Source organism: Lynx canadensis, chromosome X (assembly GCF_007474595.2).
Source record: "Lynx canadensis isolate LIC74 chromosome X, mLynCan4.pri.v2, whole genome shotgun sequence".
Classification (NCBI taxonomy): Eukaryota; Metazoa; Chordata; class Mammalia; order Carnivora; family Felidae; genus Lynx; species Lynx canadensis.
This window is the reverse complement of record NC_044321.2, coordinates 29,540,321-29,565,086: the sequence shown is the minus strand read 5'-3', so window position 1 is coordinate 29,565,086 and position 24,766 is coordinate 29,540,321. Positions and strand designations below refer to the sequence as shown.

General features: G+C 38.3%; 1 protein-coding gene across 1 annotated transcript; it reads right to left on the bottom strand.

Moving 5' to 3' along the window:
• Positions 1-9,223: 9,223 nt before the first annotated feature.
• Positions 9,224-13,619, bottom strand: LOC115506659 (E3 ubiquitin-protein ligase RLIM-like). Its single transcript, XM_030304631.1, has 2 exons — positions 13,373-13,619; positions 9,224-10,878 (listed from the first exon to the last, which is right to left on the bottom strand). Exons 1-2 carry the CDS (start codon positions 13,617-13,619, stop codon positions 9,224-9,226), a joined length of 1,902 nt encoding a protein of 633 aa, XP_030160491.1.
• Positions 13,620-24,766: the final 11,147 nt, after the last annotated feature.

Below are 24,766 nucleotides of genomic sequence, written 5' to 3'. Positions count from 1 at the left end.
ACGCTTTAAATGAAATGCAAAACAAAATGCAAACCACCACAGCTCGGATGGAAGAGGCAGAGGAGAGAATAGGTGAACTAGAAGATAAAGTTATGGAAAAAGAGGAAGCTGAGAAAAAGAGAGTTAAAAAAATCCAGGAGTATGAGGGGAAAATTAGAGAACTAAGTGATACACTAAAAAGAAATAATATACGCCTAATTGGTATTCCAGAGGAGGAAGAGAGAGGGAAAGGTGCTGAAGGGGTACTTGAAGAAATAATAGCTGAGAACTTCCCTGAACTGGGGAAGGAAAAAGGCATTGAAATCCAAGAGGCACAGAGAACTCCCTTCAGACGTAACTTGAATCGATCTTCTGCACGACATATCATAGTGAAACTGGCAAAATACAAGGATAAAGAGAAAATTCTGAAAGCAGCAAGGGGTAAACGTGCCCTCACATATAAAGGGAGACCTATAAGACTCGTGACTGATCTCTCTTTTGAAACTTGGCAGGCCAGAAAGAATTGGCACGAGATTTTCAGGGTGCTAGACAGCAAAAATATGCAGCCGAGAATCCTTTATCCAGCAAGTCTGTCATTTAGAATAGAAGGAGAGATAAAGGTCTTCCCAAACAAACAAAAACTGAAGGAATTTGTCACCACTAAACCAGCCCTACAAGAGATCCTAAGGGGGACCCTGTGAGACAAAGTACCAGAGACATCACTACAAGCATAAAACATACAGACATCACAATGACTCTAAACCCGTATCTTTCTATAATAACACTGAATGTAAACGGATTAAATGCGCCAACCAAAAGACATAGGGTATCAGAATGGATAAAAAAACAAGACCCATCTATTTGCTGTCTACAAGAGACTCATTTTAGACCTGAGGACACCTTTAGATTCAGAGTGAGGGGATGGAGAACTATTTATCATGCTACTGGAAGCCAAAAGAAAGCTGGAGTAGCCATACTTATATCAGACAAACTAGACTTTAAATTAAAGGCTGTAACGAGATGAAGAAGGACATTATATAATAGTTACAGGGTCTATCCATCAGGAAGAGCTAACAATTATAAATGTCTATGCGCCGAATACCGGAGCCCCCAAGTATATAAAACAATTACTCATAAACAGAAGCAACCTTATTGATAAGAATGTGGTAATTGCAGGGGACTTTAACACCCCACTTACAGAAATGGATAGATCATCTAGACACACGGTCAATAAAGAAACAAGGGCCCTGAATGAGACATTGGATCAGATGGACTTGACAGATATATTTAGAACTCTGCATCCCAAAGCAACAGAATATACTTTCTTCTCGAGTGCACATGGAACATTCTCCAAGATAGATCATATACTGGGTCACAAAACAGCCCTTCATAAGTTTACAAGAATTGAAATTATACCATGCATACTTTCAGACCACAATGCTATGAAGCTTGAAATCAACCACAGGAAAAAGTATGGAAAACCTCCAAAAGCGTGGAGGTTAAAGAACACCCTACTAACAAATGAGTGGGTCAACCAGGCAATTAGAGAAGAAATCAAAAAATATATGGAAACAAACGAAAATGAAAATACAACAATCCAAACGCTTTGGGACGCAGCGAAGGCAGTCCTGAGAGGAAAATACATTGCAATCCAGGCCTATCTCAAGAAACAAGAAAAATCCCAAATACAAAATCTAACAGCACACCTAAAGGAAATAGAAGCAGAACAGCAAAGGCAGCCTAAACCCAGCAGAAGAAGAGAAATAATAAAGATCAGAGCAGAAATAAACAATATAGAATCTAAAAAAACTGTAGAGCAGATCAACGAAACCAAGAGTTGGTTTTTTGAAAAAATAAACAAAATTGACAAACCTCTAGCCAGGCTTCTCAAAAAGAAAAGGGAGATGACCCAAATAGATAAAATCATGAATGAAAATGGAATTATTACAACCAATCCCTCAGAGATACAAACAATTATCAGGGAATACTATGAAAAATTATATGCCAACAAATTGGACAACCTGGAAGAAATGGACACATTCCTGAACACCCACACTCTTCCAAAACTCAATCAGGAGGAAATAGAAAGCTTGAACAGACCCATAACCAGCGAAGAAATTGAATCGGTTATCAAAAATCTCCCAACAAATAAGAGTCCAGGACCAGATGGCTTCCCAGGGGAGTTCTACCAGACATTTAAAGCAGAGATAATACATATCCTTCTCAAGCTATTCCAAGAAATAGAAAGGGAAGGAAAACTTCCAGACTCATTCTATGAAGCCAGTATTACTTTGATTCCTAAACCAGACAGAAACCCAGTAAAAAAAGAGAACTACAGGCCAATATCCCTGATGAATATGGATGCAAAAATTCTCAATAAGATACTAGCAAATCGAATTCAACAGCATATAAAAAGAATTATTCACCATGATCAAGTGGGATTCATTCCTGGGATGCAGGGCTGGTTCAACATTCGCAAATCAATCAACGTGATCCATCACATTAACAAAAAAAAAGAGAAGAACCATATGATCCTGTCAATCGATGCAGAAAAGGCCTTTGACAAAATCCAGCACCCTTTCTTAATAAAAACCCTTGAGAAAGTCGGGATAGAAGGAACATACTTAAAGATCATAAAAGCCATTTATGAAAAGCCCACAGCTAACATCATCCTCAACGGGGAAAAACTGAGAGCTTTTTCCCTGAGATCAGGAACACGACAGGGATGCCCACTCTCACCGTTGTTGTTTAACGTAGTGCTGGAAGTTCTAGCATCAGCAATCAGACAACAAAAGGAAATCAAAGGCATCAAAATTGGCAAAGATGAAGTCAAGCTTTCGCTTTTTGCAGATGACATGATATTATACATGGAAAATCCGATAGACTCCACCAAAAGTCTGCTAGAACTGATACATGAATTCAGCAAAGTTGCAGGATACAAAATCAATGTCCAGAAATCAGTTGCATTCTTATACACTAACAATGAAGCAACAGAAAGACAAATAAAGAAAATGATCCCATTCACAATTGCACCAAGAAGCATAAAATACCTAGGAATAAATCTAACCAAAGATGTAAAGGATCTGTATGCTGAAAACTATAGAAAGCTTATGAAGGTAATTGAAGAAGACTTAAAGAAATGGAAAGACATTCCCTGCTCATGGATTGGAAAAATAAATATTGTCAAAATGTCAATACTACCCAAAGCTATCTACACATTCAATGCAATCCCAATCAAAATTGCATCAGCATTCTTCTCGAAATTAGAACAAGCAATCCTAAAATTCATATGGAACCACAAAAGGCCCCGAATAGCCAAAGGAATTTTGAAGAAGAAGACCAAAGCAGGAGGCATCACAATCCCAGACTTTAGCCTCTACTACAAAGCTGTCATCATCAAGACAGCATGGTATTGGCACAAAAACAGACACACAGACCAATGGAATAGAATAGAAACCCCAGAACTAGACCCACAAACGTATGGCCAACTCATCTTTGACAAAGCAGGAAAGAACATCCAATGGAAAAAAGACAGCCTCTTTAACAAATGGTGCTGGGAGAACTGGACAGCAACATGCAGAAGGTTGAAACTAGACCACTTTCTCACACCATTTACAAAAATAAACTCAAAATGGATAAAGGACCTAAATGTGAGACAGGAAACCATCAAAACCTTAGAGGAGAAAGCAGGAAAAGACCTCTCTGACCTCAGCCGTAGCAATCTCTTACTCGACACATCCCCAAAGGCAAGGGAATTAAAAGCAAAAGTGAATTACTGGGACCTTATGAAGATAAAAAGCTTCTGCACAGCAAAGGAAACAACCAACAAAACTAAAAGGCAACCAACGGAATGGGAAAAGATATTTGCAAATGACATATCGGACAAAGGGCTAGTATCTAAAATCTATAAAGAGCTCACCAAACTCCACACCCGAAAAACAAATAACCCAGTGAAGAAATGGGCAGAAAACATGAATAGACACTTCTCTAAAGAAGACATCCAGATGGCCAACAGGCACATGAAAAGATGTTCAGCGTCGCTCCTTATCAGGGAAATACAAATCAAAACCACACTCAGGTATCACCTCACGCCAGTCAGAGTGGCCAAAATGAACAAATCAGGAGACTATAGATGCTGGAGAGGATGTGGAGAAACGGGAACCCTCTTGCACTGTTGGTGGGAATGCAAATTGGTGCAGCCCCTCTGGAAAACAGTGTGGAGGTTCCTCCAAAAATTAAAAATAGACCTACCCTATGACCCAGCAATAGCACTGCTAGGAATTTATCCAAGGGATACAGGAGTACTGATGCATAGGGGCACTTGTACCCCAATGTTCATAGCAGCACTCTCAACAATAGCCAAATTATGGAAAGAGCCTAAATGTCCATCAACTGATGAATGGATAAAGAAATTGTGGTTTATATACACAATGGAATACTATGTGGCAATGAGAAAAAATGAAATATGGCCCTTTGTAGCAACGTGGATGGATCTGGAGAGTGTAATGCTAAGTGAAATAAGCCATACAGAGAAAGACAGATACCATATGTTTTCACTCTTATGTGGATCCTGAGAAACTTAACAGGAACCCATGGGGGAGGGGAAGGAAAAAAAAAAAAAGAGGTTAGAGTGGGAGAGAGCCAAAGCATAAGAGACTGTTAAAAACTGAGAACAAACTGAGGGTTGATGGGGGGTGGGAGGGAGGGGAGGGTGGGTGATGGGTATTGAGGAGGGCACCTTTTGGGATGAGCACTGGGTGTTGTATGGAAACCAATTTGTCAATAAATTTCATAAAAAAAAAAAGATATTGATGGTTGTTCAAACAGGAAGGATATTGTCTTCCTGAAGCTTCAATAGCAAGAAGTAGTTAGGGATTCCATTCTAGGGAAAAAATGGTGCCAAGAATTGTATTTTTTGCAGGACCAAGAATAAAGTTATAGTAGGCCTAGAAGTAAGACACTGAGCCATTTAGGACTCAACATTTTTCTGGGCATAGAATGGATCCTAGAGGAGAAGTTTGTTAGTTTTCTCTTGCTGCATAAGAAATCGGCACAGATGTAGTGACTTAAAACATCCCTTTATTAGTTCACAGGTCTCCAAGTTGGAATACTGGCATGGGGTGACTGGGTTCTCTGTTAAAGGTCTTAAATGCCTGAAATCAGTATTAAAAACCTTGTCAGATGATTCAAACATCGAATTCATGTTAGGATTGACATCATTCATCATTTTCATGCAAGCTGTCATGTATCTTGTTCTTGGTATGAAAGGTGATATTTTGTCTGTTGAGCATTTTGGCTATTATGTTAGGATAATTTGGTTCCTGTTTAAAGTTTGTTTTTTTGTTTGTGTGGTTTAAATTTTAGCAGGTATTTTGTTTAGGTTTGGCACACAGTGCCTGTTCTACTTTTGTGGACTGTGGTTCCATGACAATCTAATTTTCAGAACCTTTGTGGTACTATTTTGGTCTATTTGATTTTTCTTGTGCAGGTGGGGTAGTACTGGTCTGTTCTTGTGCTGCTTAAGGGGCAGAAAAAGCTTCCCAGGCCAGGGCACTTGGTACTTCTAGATGGGGGAAGGGAATCTCTTGGTCCTCCTGGATGAAGAGTACTTCCCAGGCCAGGCACTTGTAATGTCAGGATCTCCCCTGACTATAAGGGATGGTGAGTATTTACCAAGTTGAGAGTTTTTTGTGGTGGGCTCCCTGTTGCTGGTAGGTACAGGAAAGTTACCTGGTATCTCTGGGTATGGGAGAGGAGTCTCAGTTCCAGCAAAGGAGGAGAGCATTTTCCAGGTGGGAGCTTTATATGGTGGGATCACTTTTGCTGGAACCCTTGGTCACCAGTATGTCTGGGTGGGGAAAGGGTACCTCAGGCCCAGTGGAGAAAGGGAGCACTTTTCCAGGTCTCTTATTATCAGCAGGGCTTTTAGTTGTTCTTCCTTACAGCTTCTGCAGAGCTTACCTCGTGTTTTCAGTGGGACTCCTATTTGATCTGGTGGAGAAAGAACCTGTCTGAGCCACTTTCTGTTACTAAGTTGGGAGTTAGGAAGTACTGAGCCTGAGTCACCTTTTTCTTTTGGGAGGGAGTCATAAGATGCACTGTCATGAAGTTGTTCATCCATTCGGAGGGTCCCTAGTCAATGCACTTTCTCCTTTAGAACTGTCAGAGTTCTCTTTTGGTTGTCACATGTTATTTCTAGGATATATAGTTGTACCTATAGAGGGAGAGCAGGGAGAGTGATAGTATAAACCATCTTATCTGGACTGGAAGTCCTCTGACTTTAAGGGCTCATCTGATTAGGTCAGAATGTCCCAATTAACTGTGCCATATGTCATAACCTACTAATGGGAATGATATTCTAGCACATTCAAAGGTCTCATATTCCATGGCTACTGTAAAAGTCATTGGGGGTAATTTTAGAATTCTACCACAGAGGGCATATATGAATGTACTAAAGCATTAAGTAGGCAGTTGTTATCCTCTGGAAGGTTGGCACATGTTAGGATATAAGAAGCCAAGCCCTGTTATAATTATTCTGCTCACTTTAAATGAAATAGATCTAGTATCAGAAATACTCAGTAACAGGGATACCTGGGTGGTTCAGTCAGTTGAGCGGTTGAGCATTGGACTTCAGCTCAGGTCATGATCTCGAGGTTTGTGAGTTCGAGCCCCTCCCCACCCCCATAGGGCTCACTGCTGTCAGACTGTCAGTGCAGAGCCCGCTTCAGATCCTCTGTCCCAGCTCTGTGCCCCTCCCCAGCGGTCTCCCCAAAATAAATAAATATTTTTTAAAAAAGAAATACTCAGTAACAATCAGAATATTCAAACAACTTTCAGAATTTAATGTGAGTTTCGGAGGTTCATTCAAGACTTCATTTCTGGAGGCCCCTGGGTGGCTCAGTCAGTTGAGTATCCGGCTTCAGCTCAAGTCATGATCTTACCATTTGTGAGTTTGAGGCCTGCATGGAGCTTGCTACTGTCAGCACAGAGCCTGCTTTGGATCCCCTGCCCCCCACCACCTCTCAAAAATAAAACATTAAAAAAAAAGACTTTGTTTCTAGCCACACAAATATCTTCTGTGTGAAAAATATTCTAGCTCAAAGATATATCAAAAGACATCATCAGCACTCCCCATTTATATTTCATGTTTCTGTGTAATTACTGTGGCTGCCAACAATTCACACAGAAAATAAAACTTAGTGATGATACCGACTTTAAATTTTTAGAACAAGTTTATACTTAACATTGTCCATATTTATATCGGTTGCACATTCTACAATATTTATGACTATTGCTTTGGTTATAATACGATGTACTCTCACCTAAGCCAGGATTGAAAATTTTAAGCAAAATTTGCTGGTTTGGCCAATATACAAAACAACAACAACAATAACACCAACAGAACCCTCCCCCGGAAAAAAATCCACCCCCCCTCCCCCGGAAAAAAATCTCCAGAGCTTCCAGGCTGAATTAAGAGAAAAAACCTTCACTATGTTTGGATTGGAAAGGAAGCATGACCTAAAATTGGATTTTAAAGTGTCATGGTTTTGGGATACTTTTATGGGGACAACTAGAATTGAATTAAGTAGGTGTGTTTTTGAACTTGGGTTTTACCTTTTTACCTTAAACCTTTCAGACTGCAACTTGGGAGGCTGTAAGCAGTAATTGGATGCTTTGGGTCACTCACATAAACATTGAGATATATAAACCATAAGACACTTTATAAGAATTAAGGATATGTTTTTAAAAAATATATATGAACTAAACATAAATAAAAAGAAATTGAAACCTGAATATATTTATATAGCAAAACTTGAAGAAATACCTATACTGGCTTCTTTGCTTAGTTTATAATCACAGCAAACCAAAGTGTGACGTGTTTAAAAGCAATGTAATTAACTTCTATGGGGTTGTCATCTCATCATCTCATCACTTCTAAAGATAAAATGTACTTGTTCTCTCCTTTATGGTGTCAGCTCTGAGTAGATGAAAGGAAAATTAAAAAAGGATTGTTAAAGAGCGAAGTCAAATAGCAAAATGGAGGTCAAGAGTTAGAGGCAAGAAAGCATGCAGAGTTTGAAGAGAATTGGGAATGCTGGTTGTGGTAGATGGTCTCTGATCTACTCTTTGGATCCACTGGCCATCCTTCTCTGCCCTGTTTTGTGATTCCAGGAGGCTGACCTTTATCAGCTTCATCAAACAGTCTCTCTTACGGTTGTCTTCAGGTTGGGTTTCGCTAATGTAAACTACCAACAGGATATTATAAATCAGCAAAGAAAGGGAAGGGTATTTGTATTTATTTCCATGACCCTTTACTCCAAGTTTTAGATTGGCACTGGCTGCCTTTTGTTCATCTAAGGTCACAGCTCTTGTTGGATGGCCTTTTTCTTCAACTACAGGACACTGTGTCTGGGTTGCAGGAACTACTACTTCTCTATGCCCCTTGAAGCCTAGTGGTGATAATACTGGCTTCTCACAGTTGCTAGCCTAGGGTACTTCAACATCTCTTGGTTTCCTTTCATTCTTTGTACACTTTTAGTAAATAGTCTCTTCACTAAATGCTATTCCATCACCATTTTCAAGTATGCCATCAATTTTTGCCCAGGACCTTAACTGATACGTTGGTAGTAGAAAATGGGAGAAACTTTAAGGTAGTATTAGCGAGTGATATGAACTGCTAGGAAGAGAGATAGAAGACAAAGTTTTTAAAGCTTTTTACAGCATTCTTTGAATAACATTAATTTTTTATGTGATTCTAATAAATTCTTAACTTCTTAATTATTTTGGTTGCATTCCTATTTCTTTGTATGCACATCTAAGATGAGACAGGGCTATGAGATGTCTGGGATTTACATGACTAGATAAGACTACTAGGATCCATCTGGGTTGATTATATCATATTAAGACATTTCTTTCATGGAATTGGGAACATTCCACCTGAGTGTACCTGTTAAGTTTCTTTTAAGATGAAGTGATCTACTATGGTGTGAAATTTGTTTTTGCTGTCGGATAGGATAATATTGCTTGTTTTTTAAAAATATTTCCTTTTATTCTGGAAGAAAAAGTGGGCAAAGTCCAATCAGTCCTTCAAGAACCTATAATTCAGTTCTGATTGTTACATTTGGATCAGATTTTAGATTAGATTCATATTGCTGTATTTAAGCATCACTCCAGAAGTGGACATAAGCAGGTGACTACTGTTTGACCATCACTATAATACTTTATATAGCTGAGAATTCAGATCTCAATTAGAATTTTCTCTCTCAGCAGAACCTGCTACTTCCCTACGACAAATAGGACAGGTGGAGTTCTCTGACAGCCAGCGATCGATACAGTGGACATGAAATTCATGGGTGCAAGGTAGGATGCGAAGTTTGTTGCCTTCTGTGTACTCGGTGATGCAGATGGTACAGGCTTTTAATGCACCACCTTCACCAAAAGATCTTATAGCCAAGTTGTCAATCTGTGCTTTGGTAAGTCCTGTATGTTGGTCATGATCATCTTCATTTAAGAGGAAAAAATGGTCCAGATTAAGGGAGGTCCAAGAGTCACTGTCATCAAATATTATTGGGCTCATAGATCTATTTTCTCGCCTGGTTTCTGATGACGAGCCTGGTGGTAAGCTTATGTCATTACTGCCTTCAAACATTACTGAGCTAATTTCTGAATATTCATCACTGGAGCTGGAACTGGAAATAGGAGTAGAATTGGAACTAGACAGGTAATTGGAGCCTGAACTAGAAATCAATGTAGAACTTGAATGGAAATCAGAACTAGGATTTGAATTGCAATCAGAATGAGTCCTAACATCAGATGCATCTCTTTCATTTCGTGACTCTTCCCTTTCCATGTTTGGACTTAGGGGTGAGACACTGTGTACTAAATCAGTGTCACTGGCCCTGAGGTTACCACTTAAGCCACTGGATCCTGTCACTGTCTGCCTTAATGTGCTCTGAATTGCAGGAGGTGGTATATCATTGAAACCAGTAGTTAAAATAATATGAAGAGAAGGAATTCTGGCATTCCTGACATAAGCTCTTGCATCTGCCTGCTCAGAATGTGGAAACATATCCCTGCGTCCTCCTTGTTCACTTTCTAAAGTGAGAGTGTTGTTTGGCGTCTCAGATGTTAACTGAATTCTGGTAGCTGTGCTGTCTCTTTGAGAGTCCGCCCTAGGATGAACTTGTCCTACTTCACAATCGAACTGTATGGTTGGATTTATCTGTCCCAGTCCCTGAGATTCACCATCATTGGTTGTGCCTGGAGAATTTTCTTCTTGAAGTGCACTGCTTGATCCAGAAGTTGCAGCAAGACCCCTATTTTGCAGCTCAAGTCCAGTTATTTGCTGTCTTGATGTTTCTTGGTGCTGAATCCTAGAAAATCTCTCAGTCTCATTTACCAGAGGCTGCTCAAAAGTTGGAGATGTTATACTATAATGAAGTCTTCGTAAAAGTTCACTCATTCTGTTTGGAGCCGGACTACTTTCAGTTCTTGCTCTGGTTCTCCGATGATCAGGGCTACTGCTTCTTTCTCTTCGCCGACCTCTGGTAACTGGGACTTGTATTAATGCTTCAGTTGTACTTTGTTCTGATCCAGGTGATCTTATAAATGTTGATTCAGATTGTGTGTTTTCTGCTTGACTTTGGCTGTTTTCCGTGTTGTATGTTCTGGGAGATCTTGTAGATGCTACATATTCATTCTCTGGATTTGGGCTCCCATTATTAGGGTTAGAATTTACTTCTAAACTGAATGTGGAGTCATTACTGTCTGAATTAATCTGGATTATTTCTTCCCAAGATTGGTTTTCTCTTTGCCCACTTGTCACATATTCAGTTTGTCCAAAAGTGTTCATCCAGTCTAATAGATACTCACCACTATTACAGGAAGACTTTCCTCCACCTGTTAACAAAAAGAAGTGAGGGCATAAAGGAACTACCAAAAGTAGAACCATCATAGAATAGCACTCTGAAACTTTGTTGCAAAAACAAACAAAAAATTAGAACTTTAGTACTCAGATATTTTAAACAGATTTCACATATATAGAGTTAATATTTTGTAAACTACATTTTCTAGATTTACAAGAAGAGGCAGGAAAGTTTGAGTTCCTTCTGAAAAGAATTAATTGTAGATAAATTTAGAGAATCTTTTTTATGTTTTCAAAGGGAATCAGGAGCAAGTCTATTTTCAATATTTCACCATATACGCGGGCTTGTGTACTACTGTGGGAGGAAAGTTAAGAGACATTTTTTTACTCTATTGTCAAAACACGAATACAATTAAACAAGGTTAAGGTATAGTGCTAGTATTTTAGTCTGATTTACATTACTGCCTAATTCTCATGAGCCAAAATATTACTTTTTCTAGGCTCTTAAGTTGTTTTAAAATATAAGACGATTGTAGCCATTGCCCAAATTTAAATAAAGTCTATAAGGTTTTTTTTTTTCAATTTTTTTTTCAACATTTTTTTAATTTATTTTTGGGACAGAGAGACAGAGCATGAACGGGGGAGGGGCAGAGAGAGAGGGAGACACAGAATCGGAAACAGGCTCCAGGCTCCGAGCCATCAGCCCAGAGCCTGACGCGGGGCTCGAACTCACGGACCGCGAGATCGTGACCTGGTGAAGTCGGACGCTTAACCCATGCGCCACCCAGGCGCCCCTTTTTTTTTTTTTTTTTCAACGTTTATTTATTTTTGGGACAGAGAGAGACAGAGCATGAACGGGGGAGGGGCAGAGAGAGAGGGAGACACAGAATCGGAAACAGGCTCCAGGCTCTGAGCCATCAGCCCAGAGCCTGACGCGGGGCTCGAACTCACGGACCGCGAGATCGTGACCTGGTGAAGTCGGACGCTTAACCCATGCGCCACCCAGGCGCCCCTAAAGTCTATAGGTTTAAAAGTATTTGAATACTTCTTTTAAAAAGGGTGGGGGGAGGACACCTCGGTGGCTCAATCGGTTAAGTGTCAGACTTTGGCTCATGTCATGATCTCTCAGTCCGAGAGTTCGAGCCCCGCCTCTGGCTCTGTGCTGACAGCTCAGAGCCTAGAGCCTGCTTCAGATTCTGTGTCTCCCTCTCTCTCTGCTCCTTCCCTGCACTCACACTGTCTCAGTCTCTCAAAAATAAATATATTTTAGAAAATTAAAAAAAATAAAAATATTTGAATACTTCTTAATGTGACAGGATTTTGAATTGACATGAAATTGAAGGTCAGATCAAATGAATAACCTGAATCTAGCATAGTACATTTGAGGCCATATTTAAGAACCAAACTGTTGCGGCGCCTGGGTGGCGCAGTCGGTTAAGCGTCCGACTTCAGCCAGGTCACGATCTCGCGGTCCGTGAGTTCGAGCCCCGCGTCAGGCTCTGGGCTGATGGCTCGGAGCCTGGAGCCTGTTTCCGATTCTGTGTCTCCCTCTCTCTCTGCCCCTCCCCCGTTCGTGCTCTGTCTCTCTCTGTCCCAAAAATAAATAAACGTTGAAAAAAAATTAAAAAAAAAAAAAGAACCAAACTGTTATATATCCTCTTCATTAGACAGTAAAATTCTCTACTTCACACTAGGAGAAAAGCACCAGACCTGGGGTTAGAGCAGGATTTCTCAACCTTGGCACTGTTAACATTTTGGTGCTGGGCAACTCTTTGTTTTGGGGAGCTATCTTATACATTGTAAGATCCTTGGCGTCTGCCCAATATTTGCCAATAACACCCACTCATCATTTTTGACAACCAAAAATATCCCAAGACATTGTCAAACATTCCCTGGGGAATGGGGGAAAATTACCACCAGTTGAATAGCATATACAGTATTTTTTTGCTGGCGAAGAAGGCCATATAACAAAAATAACTCAGGAAGTGGGAGGAACTTTCAGTTGAGGTGGAAAACCAAGAAAATATCAATAGGCTATTTCACACTGTTTCCCAATTAAAGTAATCCAAATATGAACTGGGGAGAAAAAAAACAAAAAACAAAAAAAAAAAACCTATCTTTACATTTTCACTGAAAATCAAGTAAATACCAGTTCTCTTTGATGAGAAATTACTTAGCACCAAATTAACATGTGCCACTTCTGTTTTTTTTTTTTTTTTTTAATTTTTTTTTCAACGTTTATTTATTTTTGGGACAGAGAGAGACAGAGCATGAACGGGGGAGGGGCAGAGAGAGAGGGAGACACAGAATCGGAAACAGGCTCCAGGCTCCGAGCCGTCAGCCCAGAGCCTAACGCGGGGCTCGAACTCACGGACCGCGAGATCGTGACCTGGCTGAAGTCGGACGCTTAACCGACTGCGCCACCCAGGTGCCCCAACATGTGCCACTTCTGATTCCTCTTTGGCTAACACAATTATGAAGTTCCTTACCCATCCCGTTCTAGTCTCCCTCCCTAAAAGTGAAATATACCTGTATTTTCGAAATCCTCCGAGTTTTCCGGTGGGTTTTCTTTAATTTGTTGAAGTCTCTTCAACAACTCTTCTAGTGTACTTTCACCAGGGATGCCTAATAAATCGTTATCCCTCATAAGCTTGTAATCTTCTTCACTCAGGTTATTTACAAATTCATAGAAGTTTTCTTCCCGGACCAATCGGTCCATCTGACTTCTGCTCCGGGCCACGGATCCATCTTCTTCGTCAGAATCTGAATTTTCCATCTAGACAAACAAGTGGAAAAATATTTTTTATGACATGCTGTTGAAATACAATAACCAGATTTTAATTTATGTATGAATAAAACATATAAAATAAAATGACTGGATTATCTTTCTCTTTCCGTTGGAACGGCTTTCTCGTCGGCGCTCCTCCCTCACCGTAGTCCACCAGTGTCTTAGGAGTCAGTAGCCAACAACCACTTTATACCAGAATTTACTAGGCCGCGTTGCCTAGGCAGCCATTATATTCGCCATTATTACCAACTAGGGACCATAGCAACCTACTGTAGGGTAGGTTTCTTTTCATTTCGTTCAAACCCAGCACTATCCTACCTCCCTTTAGTCACACGAGCATCTTCTCAGGCGTTCAGGAGGCTTTACCAGGCTCTGATGTGCTCTAGCTATTTGTATGTTACATTAAAGAACCCAGTGTAACTAGTTATGTTACATATGACTGACTACTGCAAAATGTCGTGCACGCGCGCATGCGCGCACAAGTCATTCCAGTTAAATGAAGCAATTCTCATTTTAAGGTGCCCATGGAAGTCTTTTTTATCCTCATGAAATCCTCAAATCATAGACACTAAGAAAGCCTACAATTTTTGATAATTTACCAGGGCCATGCCTGAATTTCATTAGTTGGGTCTTTTCCTTTTCACTCTTTTTTTTTAAAGTTATGTTTATTATTTTATTTTATTTTTTGTTTTATCATTTTTAATTATTTTTAAATATATTTTTTATCATATTTCACTCTTAATAGCCTCATCTTGAATTATCCACTCCCTCAGGCTTTTGTCAAAACAAACAAAAAGGGACATCTGGGTGGCTCAGTCTGTTAAGCCATCAACTCTTAATTTCAGTTCAGGTCATGATCTCACCATTCATGAGTTAGAGCCCTACATTGGGCTGTGAGCTGACAGCGTGGAGCCTACTTGGGATTCTCTGTCTCCCTCTCTCTCTGCCCCTCCTGTGTCCCCCCCCCCCAAAAAAAATAAATAAATGAACTTAAAAACAAACAAACAAGCAAAAACTTTGACAGGTTTTCTGGTCAATTCCTTAAGGAATTCTCCACAAAATCATAGTTTCATTTTTGTTCTCCTTTCTCATATTATAAATATTTACTTAAATCTATCCAGAGACAGAACAGGCACTTTTAAAACAGATCTAGAACAATTATTTGGCCTACTGTAATTGTGTACTGATACTGCTGATTTTGTTCTCTATATGTTAGTGCAGTTAGGATGGCATGGTGAGAATAATGCTTATCTGCAATGCTATCTGAAGGAGACCTCCAAGAGTTTTTGGACTCATGAATACTATCAGCCTCATTTAATTGTTTTGGAATCCTTCATTCAAGTTGTTCCTGTAAAGAAAAGATTTGGCTATGGAATTTTAAACATTATTCAGTTGGACTTATTTAACAATTAACCTGTCCAACATAAACTGAATCAGTTAATGTCCACTAAAGATATGTCAAATATTGCAAAATAAAGTACTTCTGAATAATTTATACTCCAGGTAATGGAAAATCACATAGAAACTGTGAAAATACAGTATATTATATGCTATGAGAGATTTATATCTGCACTATTGTGTAAGTACAAGAAACTGTGTGATGATTATTTAATCAGAGTTGGGAAATATTTCAGAGATACTACATTTAAATATGGATCTTTAGATATAAGTTTCTACTGGTAGAAAGTGGCAGTTGGGCATATATTGGTGAAGAGTCTATGTCAGACTGAGGGAATAGACTTGAAAGACCTTGGCTTCTTTGGGGAACTGTGGCCACAATTTTGGAGTTGGGGGGGAAATGATGTGAAATTAATCACCGAAGGAATAATTCACATAGACTATAAATTGAATTTTGATTTTTTCCTATAAGAAATAGGGCACATGGAGTGCCTGGATGGCTCAGTCAGGTGAGTGACTGACTGTGGCACAGGTCATAATCTCATGGTTTGTGAGTTCAAATACCACATCTGGACTCTCTGCTGTCAGCACAGAGCCCACTTGGGATCCTCTGACCTATCCTCTCTGCCTCTCCCCTGCTTGTGCGCTCTCTGTCTCAAATAAACATTTAAAAAAATGAAAGAGGGCACAGATTAAGATGTTCTTTTTTTTTTTTTTTTTTTTTTTTTTGGAGAACAGATGATGGGTTTTGGTTTTGCCTGCTTAGTTTCCACTTAATGTACTTTTGATAATAGCACCTTGATTTTCTTGAGGGAAAAACCCATTCTTCAATCTTAGTCCAATTGGTGTAGGTTTAGCTGAAATCACTGCCATAGATAAAGGAAAAGACATGTGATGCAGCCATGTCTAATCAGCATATCTCAAATTGCTGGTTATGGTACCTGGTTTAAGCATGGGCATGTGACCAAAAGTGTATTTAAAAGTAAAATCTGTGGGGTGCCTGGGTGGCTCAGTCGGTTAAGCATCTGACTCAGGTCATGATCTCACAGTTTGTGAGTTTGAGCCCAGCGTCGGGCCCTGTGCTGACAACTCAGAGCCTGGAGCCTGCTTTGGATTCTGTGTCTCCCTCTTTCTCTGCCCCTCCCCTGCTCATGCTCTGTTTCTCTCTCAAAAATAAATAAACATTAAAAAAAATAAAAATTAAATAAAAGTAAAATCTGAGATGTTACCTGTAACTATTGAAAATGAAAAAATATTTTCTGCTGTGGTTGCTAAGCTGGTAGGATGTAAACCTAAAGATGCTTGTGCTATTTTGTGTACCTGAGAATGAGGAAAATCACCATAAAGAGACAGAGGAAAACACAGACGGAAAAGGGGCTAGATACTTAAGAAAAAATTTGAGAAATTTGAGAAGTAAGAAAAATTTGAGAAGCTAGGATTTTTAGATCTGTAAACCAATGTATTTCTTTCTTCTTCTTTTTTTTAATGTAAAGCTTGCGTAGAATTTTTGTCACAATTGGAAGTTTCCTAATAGTTATAGCAAGAGAGCAATACGATCAGTGATCTAATCAGATGTCTAAAAGTGATTTTTAATAAATTTGCCACATAAAACTTAGTTGCTATTGTCCAGTTTATAAAGTTAACATGTTCATATAGGTTTAATTCGGTTTAGTCTTTTATGAAAAAATAATACAGATTTTTTCTGTCATTTATTTAGTAAGTATTTATTGGGTAATGAAATTGTATATAATTAAGTTGAAATAAATGAGCAATCATTTTCATTTGATTATGATTTAAATCTGATTAGGCATATATGTTAATTGTGTTAAATTTCCTACTTCAGTGTTTAAAATGTTGATCCTTTTAAAATGTTCCTAATTTTCATATGTGTTTCATATATTATACAATGTATTCTGATACATTGGCCCAATAATGTTCATTTACTTGTCAAATGAAGAGAAAATACCCTGAAGTAAATTACCACTGAGCATTTGGTTTATATTAAGAAACAGAATGGTTCTGTGAAATTAGTCAGAGAGACAAATATCATATGACTTCACTCATATGAGGACTTTAAGAGACAAAACAGATGAACATAAGGGAAGGGAAACAAAAATAATATAAAAACAGGGAGGGGGACAAAATGTAAGAGACTCATAAATATGGAGAACAAACAGAGGGTTACTGGAGGTGGTGTGGGAGGGGGGATGGGCTAAATGGGTAAGAGACATAAGGAATCTACTCCTGAAATCATTGTTGCACTATATGCTAACTAATTTGGATGTAAATTAAAAAAATAAATACAATTATAAAATAAAAAAAAGAAACAGAATGGTTCTGGTGGGAATTAAAATATCTTTCACTGATACCTTAATAAAGAGTGAGATAATGTTGTATGTGAGCAATTAGCTCCTTGATGGGATTTTTAGGACGCTTAAATTTAGCAAAATCTTACTTAGTGTGAGTAGGTTTGTGCTTGTGTGTGTACGTATGCATATAAGTGTGGTGTGATTAAAAACTTTAAACATGTTTGGTTAGGCTAATAACAATTGGCTCAGGTATAGTTTCAGGGTACTAGTAACAGCTCTATTTTACTTAAGTTTTGAAATTTCCTTTGCAATGTGAATGTACCTCATCTCAAACATTGAGATGTTCCTACAACATTACCATTAAAGTCTTGTTTTTAATATTTGTTATCAGACATCACAATTGGTTTCCCAAACATTATTTGAATTCAGTGTGTTTAAAAGCAATATACTTGAGGCAATTCAATATATAGGAAAGAGTATTGGATTGAGAATTTAGAGACCCTGGTTGACGACTAATCATTAATTCATTATTTGCCCAATCATTTAAACTCTCTAGACTCCAATTTCTGAAACTCTACTATGAGAAGGTTGAATCTATTTTTTCAAAGTTTGATTTATTCAGTTGCTTAGACGGAGAATTGGGCAGTGGGAATTGAAAAGAACACCTAAACCATAGTGCTGGATTGGCAACCATGAAGTAAAGAGGAAAGAGCAAGTGGGGATTTTAAGTTAGTGCAGCAATGCTGAGCTAACAGAGAAGCAAGGGAATCAGACCAGGTCCAAATTTCAATGTCAAGCCAGAAATAACTGTCTCCCAGAACATTAATTCAAAGCCAATAAGTTGAAATGGAGTATTGAGCCATAGAAGGTAATTCCAGATGATTCCCAGCAGAACCAGGGCAAGGTCATGACAAGCTTGGGGATCAAAGCCTTGAGGTAATAGTGTATGTGTATGACTTTGATTTTAGCTTGCTAAGTTAAAACATCTATGCCTTGGATCTCTGAAGGTTGATACTCCGTTGTCTTAACATTTTTGTTTAAAGACACTTGAGATGGATGACCTTAATATTTTTTTGTTCCACAATTTTATGAATGAGAATATAATCACAACAAATCTTAATTTTTAAAACACCAGGAAAAATGTTTTAATTAAATTTTTGCATGGTAGTTACAGTACAGCATAAGCAAAAAGGTAAAGCAAGCTATTATTACCAAATTACAAATTATTTTCTTCTTAAAATTTTTCATATTTAAATTCATAAATGAAGATCAGATTTACCATTTTGGAGGTGAGAGGAAAAATAAAGGCATATTTATCATCTTCTAGATATGCTCTGATTTATATATATATATATATATATATATATATATATATATACATACATACATACATACATATAGCCTGAGTGACTGGAATTATAATTGTCAGACTTTTTAAGAAACTGGATAGCCATTTGTTTCTTTGCAGCACATCATCCTTACATAGGAACCAACAGGAAAAAACATGGAATAGCTAAGCATTCTGTACTAGAAAATACCACTTTAACAGCTAACCAGCATTATTCACCTGCTATACAACTGTGTCTAGTGCACAAAAATACCTAAAAAATTAGAGCTGTGTTTGATAACCCATTAAAAAAATCACTTGTTTACACCTGAAATGTTTTTAAACAAATGCAGGTGCAGATTACCATTTAGATCCAAAGGTAAATAGCACATGTACATAAATTACAACAACTTTAGTAGGTCTTTCTTTTAAAAGGATGATGGCAATGATGAGTTGATCCCTAGGCAGTTTTTAACTATTCAACAAGAATAGTTAAATTAGATCAACATTCTGTTTACTCTCAAGACCAAAGTCAGCAGTATTTAAAGAAATATCCAAATCAATAACTTCAAGTTGCTCACCCCAACATAGAAGATATTGAAATAACAGCAACGGCATGCCATATAAAAAGTTTACCACTTGAGGCAAAACTTAAAACAAGAAAGTTAGGCACCATGTTGAAGAATGAACTTTTCAAGCACTAGTGGCTTGTTCCATGGACTCTTCCATCCAAGGAATATGTCGCTCCCTTCCCCTTCCCCACTCCTGCCATTTCCCTTTCCTTTTCTGAGTGCTAGTTAGGTGGCTTGCAGACTCAGCCTTAAGAGGGCACCACTCCTTCCTCTTCAGGAAACTTGAAGAGATTCTTCGATTACAGTCTGGACTTAGATTTCCTTTCTGGTGGAAGGCTTCCAGATCTAGACCTGGACCTGGTTGGGAAGAACTGGACACCAAGGAGGACTTAGACTTGGATCGTTAGATAGATCTGGATACAGAGGTTGATGATGATCTGCCTTAAGAGCGAGATCGAGGCTTTGCATGGTGAAGCCAGATCTGCCCTGAAATCAGGATCAATTTCTACTAATTGGAATGGCATTGATGCTTTGGGCTTTGACTCTGACATTTCTACCTGTAGGGAGGATTTCTCCAGCAGTGGTGGCCACAATGGGTATCTAGCAGGTGAACACCATCTGCACTTGCTGTTCATGGCCATCCAGCACCATCCTGTGTAGGGTGTCCATGGCAACCTTGGTGTGGCACTTGTTATGCAAGCAGATGAAAGCAAAACCACGGACTCTAGAGAGGCAGTCCTGCAGGATGTACACATTGCTCATGTGCTCATACTTGTCAAAGACTTGTCATGGTGTATTGGCTGAGGTGCATTAAATCAGGTTGCTTACTTTAAGAGAAAGGAAGCCCTCTGCATTGGAAGAAGGGCGACGATAAACTCATGGCCTTTGAGAGCTCAGCCTGGGCACTGCAAACTGAGCCCCAGAAATTGAAAACCTGGGAAGACTGCAAGTTGTCCCAGGCAGCTGCAGTGGTTTTCTCAAGTTCATTCTGCTTAAAGCTCCTTTCTTGTGTGTGTGTGTGTGTCATCTTACTTCTGCGTGTGGGTGCTTAGAGACACTAGAATATATGACACAGAGCCATCTCTATCTATCTCCTATCTATATCCTATCTCCAGAGCTGAGACTGCCTGAGAAACACCTCCTTACCAACTTTTTTTTTATGAACGTCCATGACTATGTAGCATATCTTTTTGTGAAATTTTCAGTATATTTCTAAATACAGTTGTAATTACAGATAAAAGTATATACATACAGGTATAATTTTGTGATGTGAAATACTTTGCTGCAATGCTGATTCATGTAGACTAGAAACATTTGTCTGCTTAGAGACAAAAACAAAAAAGAAACAAAATACCTAAACAAGTCATGAACAGATGAGATGATTCAGTTGTAATAACAGGCAAAGAGAAATTGAGAACTACTTTCAGGGTATGAATTGCAATCATAAACTCAATATGGGCCTCCTTTTCTGCTTAAAAAAATATAATTAAATGAGTCAAAGGCGTTATGATCTTTGATTCCAAATTATATAATTGAATATAACACAGCTTATTACAATTTACTGCTTCCTCATTAATTGACCCAGTATACTGTCTGATGGAGTAAGTTCCTTTCATTTTAAAAATTGTTTTTAGGGGCACCTGGGTTGCTCAGTCAGGTAAGTGTCTGACTCTTGATTTTGGCTCAGGTCATGATCTCATCTTTTGTGGGATCGAGCCCTGCATGGGGCTCTGCACTGACAGTGTGGAGCCTGCTTGGGATTCTCTTTTTCTTTTTCTGCACCTCCCCTGCTCATTCTGTCTTTCTCTCTCTCTCAAAATAAATAAACACTTAAAAAATTGTTTTTAGGATTAATAATTATATTTCATCAAATTATTGACATTTTTCTCATGAATCATGTCTACTGCACTCCAATAAATGAGCTTCATAACCATAGGGAGTAGAAAATAATATTTTATTATTTATCATCTTCAATGAACATTATGTGCTCTTTGGAAGCCACAACGTATTCTGCTCATTATTTAATCCGCAGCTATGTGCTCTGGTTATCCATTGTTGCATAATAACCTACATCAAAACTTAGTGGCTGAAACTAATGATTTATCATTATTTTATCACTCAATTCTAAGGCTCTGGAATTTGACACAGGACAGTAGGGCTTGTTTCTCTTCCCCTGTATTAGCTGAATTAGCTAGGGTGACTGGGATAGCTTGTCTGGAACTACTGGGTGTCGGCTGGTTCCCAACCCCCACCTCCTGACCTCACCTCCTTTTCTAGAGCCACTCCATGTAGTTAGCCTGGCAGATTTCTAGTCTTATTAGATTTCTTACATAGCAACTCCAGTTTATAAGAAACCATAGTTCTCGTAAAGTCTAGGTCCAGGGCAGTATATAGTATCAGTTTTGCATTACTTCTAGGATTTTCCAATGGTCAAAGCAACTATAGGCCAAACCAGGTTCAAAGGAAGAGAAAAAGAATATCTCATTGAAAGAAATGTGAAGGATTTGCAGCCATCTTTAACTTATCATAGTCCTCTGGACAGATAATATTTACATTCTTCTCACATGAAAAAATACATTGACCCCTTTTAAGGCCACCGAAGTATGAATATCCAGGACCTGTTATCTTAATTAGGTCTAGGGCAGAAGAGACTCTTCAGGTGCAATTTCTTGAATTTTATTACTCTTAATCAGACCTGTGAAATAAAGGGGCACATTATCTTCCCTTCTGTCATGTAACATACACTCTTGAGCTAGACATAAGATAGCCTTAATAGACATTTCTGTTCAATAGGAGGACTAGTCCACAGTAATTCTAAAATTCAACTAGGCATATGTTTCCAGGTCCTTGGTTAGACCCTAGTCCCATTTCTAAGTCACCAATTGGTCATTTGGTATCTTCATTCAGCCTTCTGAGCCATCCTATCTTGCTTCAAATAAATGGTCCATGTCAATGTTTGTAGCAGAGTAGCTTTCTTAGTGCACTTCCTGTGTGTACAAGGTTGAGAGTACCAAGAATTTTTCTCATTCTGAACTGTTTCTGTCCCTTTTAGTCTAAGCTCACAGCACTTCTGAAAGCACAGATCCTCTATCAGATTGCTTTTGATTCTTATTGGGTGTTCACTCCATTAAACAAAATCCACACCCACATTTCTTTCTGAGACAAGTCCTTATCTACCTTTGGTCACTGTGAGGCTGATGTGAGTTGCCTAGCAAAGAGTTAGTGAGGAATGTTTTGAAATCTTTCTGAGATCTTTAAAAAGGGATTGAATAGCAACACCCTTTTCTTCTTTACTCTGAAATTGATTTTTACTGTCTAGGTTGTGTTCTTTGTTCTGAGGCCGTTGTTTACCTTTGGATCTTTTCTTAGCTGAAAAGGCTGTCCTGGGCAGCCTTTTTTGCATACACTTTTGTTCTAAAACGGAACAATTTCTCCTTTAGTTCATCTTCTGTCTTCTCATATATTATCAGAGGCATTTAAAGAAGTCACTTAAATTTTCTTTTTACTCTTTCTAGCCATCTCCTTAGCCAGATTTATGAATTTATTAGGTACACTTGCTATTTTCCACAATACTCCAGGTGATAGTTTCGCTAGTCATTTTGCAATAGGTAATTCAGGTGTCCAGTTCTCCAGGTACTCCTTTACTTTCTTTCAATTCTTTCAAATTTTAACAATTACATCATGGCCTGCTAGGGGACATGCAATAAGCAATTTTTTTAGTTGTTCAAGCCCTTTTATCACTCTCTCAATAAAAAGATTTTAGCTCTTAATTACATGAGTTCCCTTAAGAGAAACCATTCCAAGGTAAAGGTGGATTGATGGACATTTTGTCCCAATTAGCAAAACTAACAGTATACAGGTCAGTAATGTTAAAAATTATATGGGCTTGGGGTGCCTGGGTGGGTCAGTTTGTTAAGCATCTGACTTCGGCTCAGGTCATGATCTCATGTCTCGTGAGTTTGAGCCCCACGTCGGGCTCTGTGCTGACAGCTCAGAGCCTGTAGCCTGCGTCGGATTCTGTGTCTCCCTCTCTCTCTGCCCCTCCCCTGCTTGCACACTCTGTCTCTGTCTCTGTCTCTCTCAAAAATAAAGATTAAAAAAAATTATAGGGGCTCTTATTCATTTAAAGGATTCTACCTTTGTGTCAATTAATTTTATGAAAACAAGTCATATATTCTTCATTAAAATCAGGTCTGATTTATAGCAGAGAGGAGACAGCACTGAACCAGCATTTGGGGACTTAGATTCCTATCCTGGATTCACAACAAATAAGCCACAATACCCAAGAGAGTCAAATCCTGGGTTCAGGTTTTAATCTCTTTCAAATGAGGGAGTTAGAACAGGTTATTTTTGTGTTTTATCCAACCTGTAAAACATCACTTACCTTAAATTGTTGAAATGTTCCTTTTTAAAAGTTTGACAAAAATTCAAACAAATTTATTGAAACTAATATTACAATTAAAATACTAAAAGTTCTTTTCAAAATGATAGTTTTCACGCTGTGCTGGATTCCATTCATTGGCAACAATTTCCTCATTTAAAATGATCATCACTTTATGATTTGGATCCAGTAAAGAATAACTTCAGAAACTTTAGATGTTTGTTATCTAAGGCATATATCCCTGATTTGAAAGTCAGGGAACATATATTTCTATTTTACTCTCCCCTTTCATTGTCTATAATTTGGGAAAATAATTCTTTTTTTTCTTTTTTTTTTCTTTTTGTTAAATATAATTTATTGTCAAATTGGCTCACATACAGTGTGTAAAGTGTGCTCTTGGTTTTTGGGGTAAATTCCCATGGTTCATCGCTTATATACTACACCCAGTGCTCATCCCAACAAGTGCCCTCCTCAATGTGGGTCAATAATTCTTAACTAATTATAACACCTTTTGTAGTAAACAGGGTCATGTATTTTGTGAGGTGACTTGAGAATTTCTGAATTCAGCATCAACTTTGTCCTTGTAACCTTGAAGTCTAATAGAAACTTTTCTCCATGGAGTTTATTCTCCTTGCTCAATATTCTTTCCTTATTGTCCACAAATACTTCTAGACTTACTACTACAGATCTGGTCTAGATGCCATATGCTTCTCAGTTTATTTGTCTATTACATGAAGCATTAAAATAAATTGGGTAAATATACTCAGTGGCTGCTCTAAACCTCTGTACTTGATTTAAAGGATTGGAAACCTGAGCAGTCAGAAGAAAGTTGTACTGGAACGCTGTACTCGCTTCCCAAGTTGATAGATCTCCTGGGATAAAATGTGCTAATTAAAATGTATAAGTAACTGAAATTAATTTTGAGGCAATATTTGTAAATAAAACTCAATAAATTAATTTTTTTAGTTTCATTCCCAAATTTCTTGATTTTACAGTTGTGAACCCAAATTCTAAAACCAATAATCTATGAGTTTAGTAGCTATTAAGTAATATAGCCTAAAAACCCTATATATAATCACGGAGCATAGTGACCCAATCAAGGTCTTTTCACTTTCTAGTCCTGTGTGATAGACACTGATTAGCCTTTC

Excerpts from the sequence above, each read along its gene's own strand:
- LOC115506659 (XM_030304631.1), bottom strand. The coding sequence starts at position 13,619 with ATGGAAAATTCAGATTCTGACGAAGAAGATGGATCCGTGGCCCGGAGC. Across the intron at positions 10,879-13,372 it reads GGAGGATTTCGAAAATACAG|GTGGAGGAAAGTCTTCCTGT; the intron begins GTATATTTCACT and ends TTTTGTTAACAG.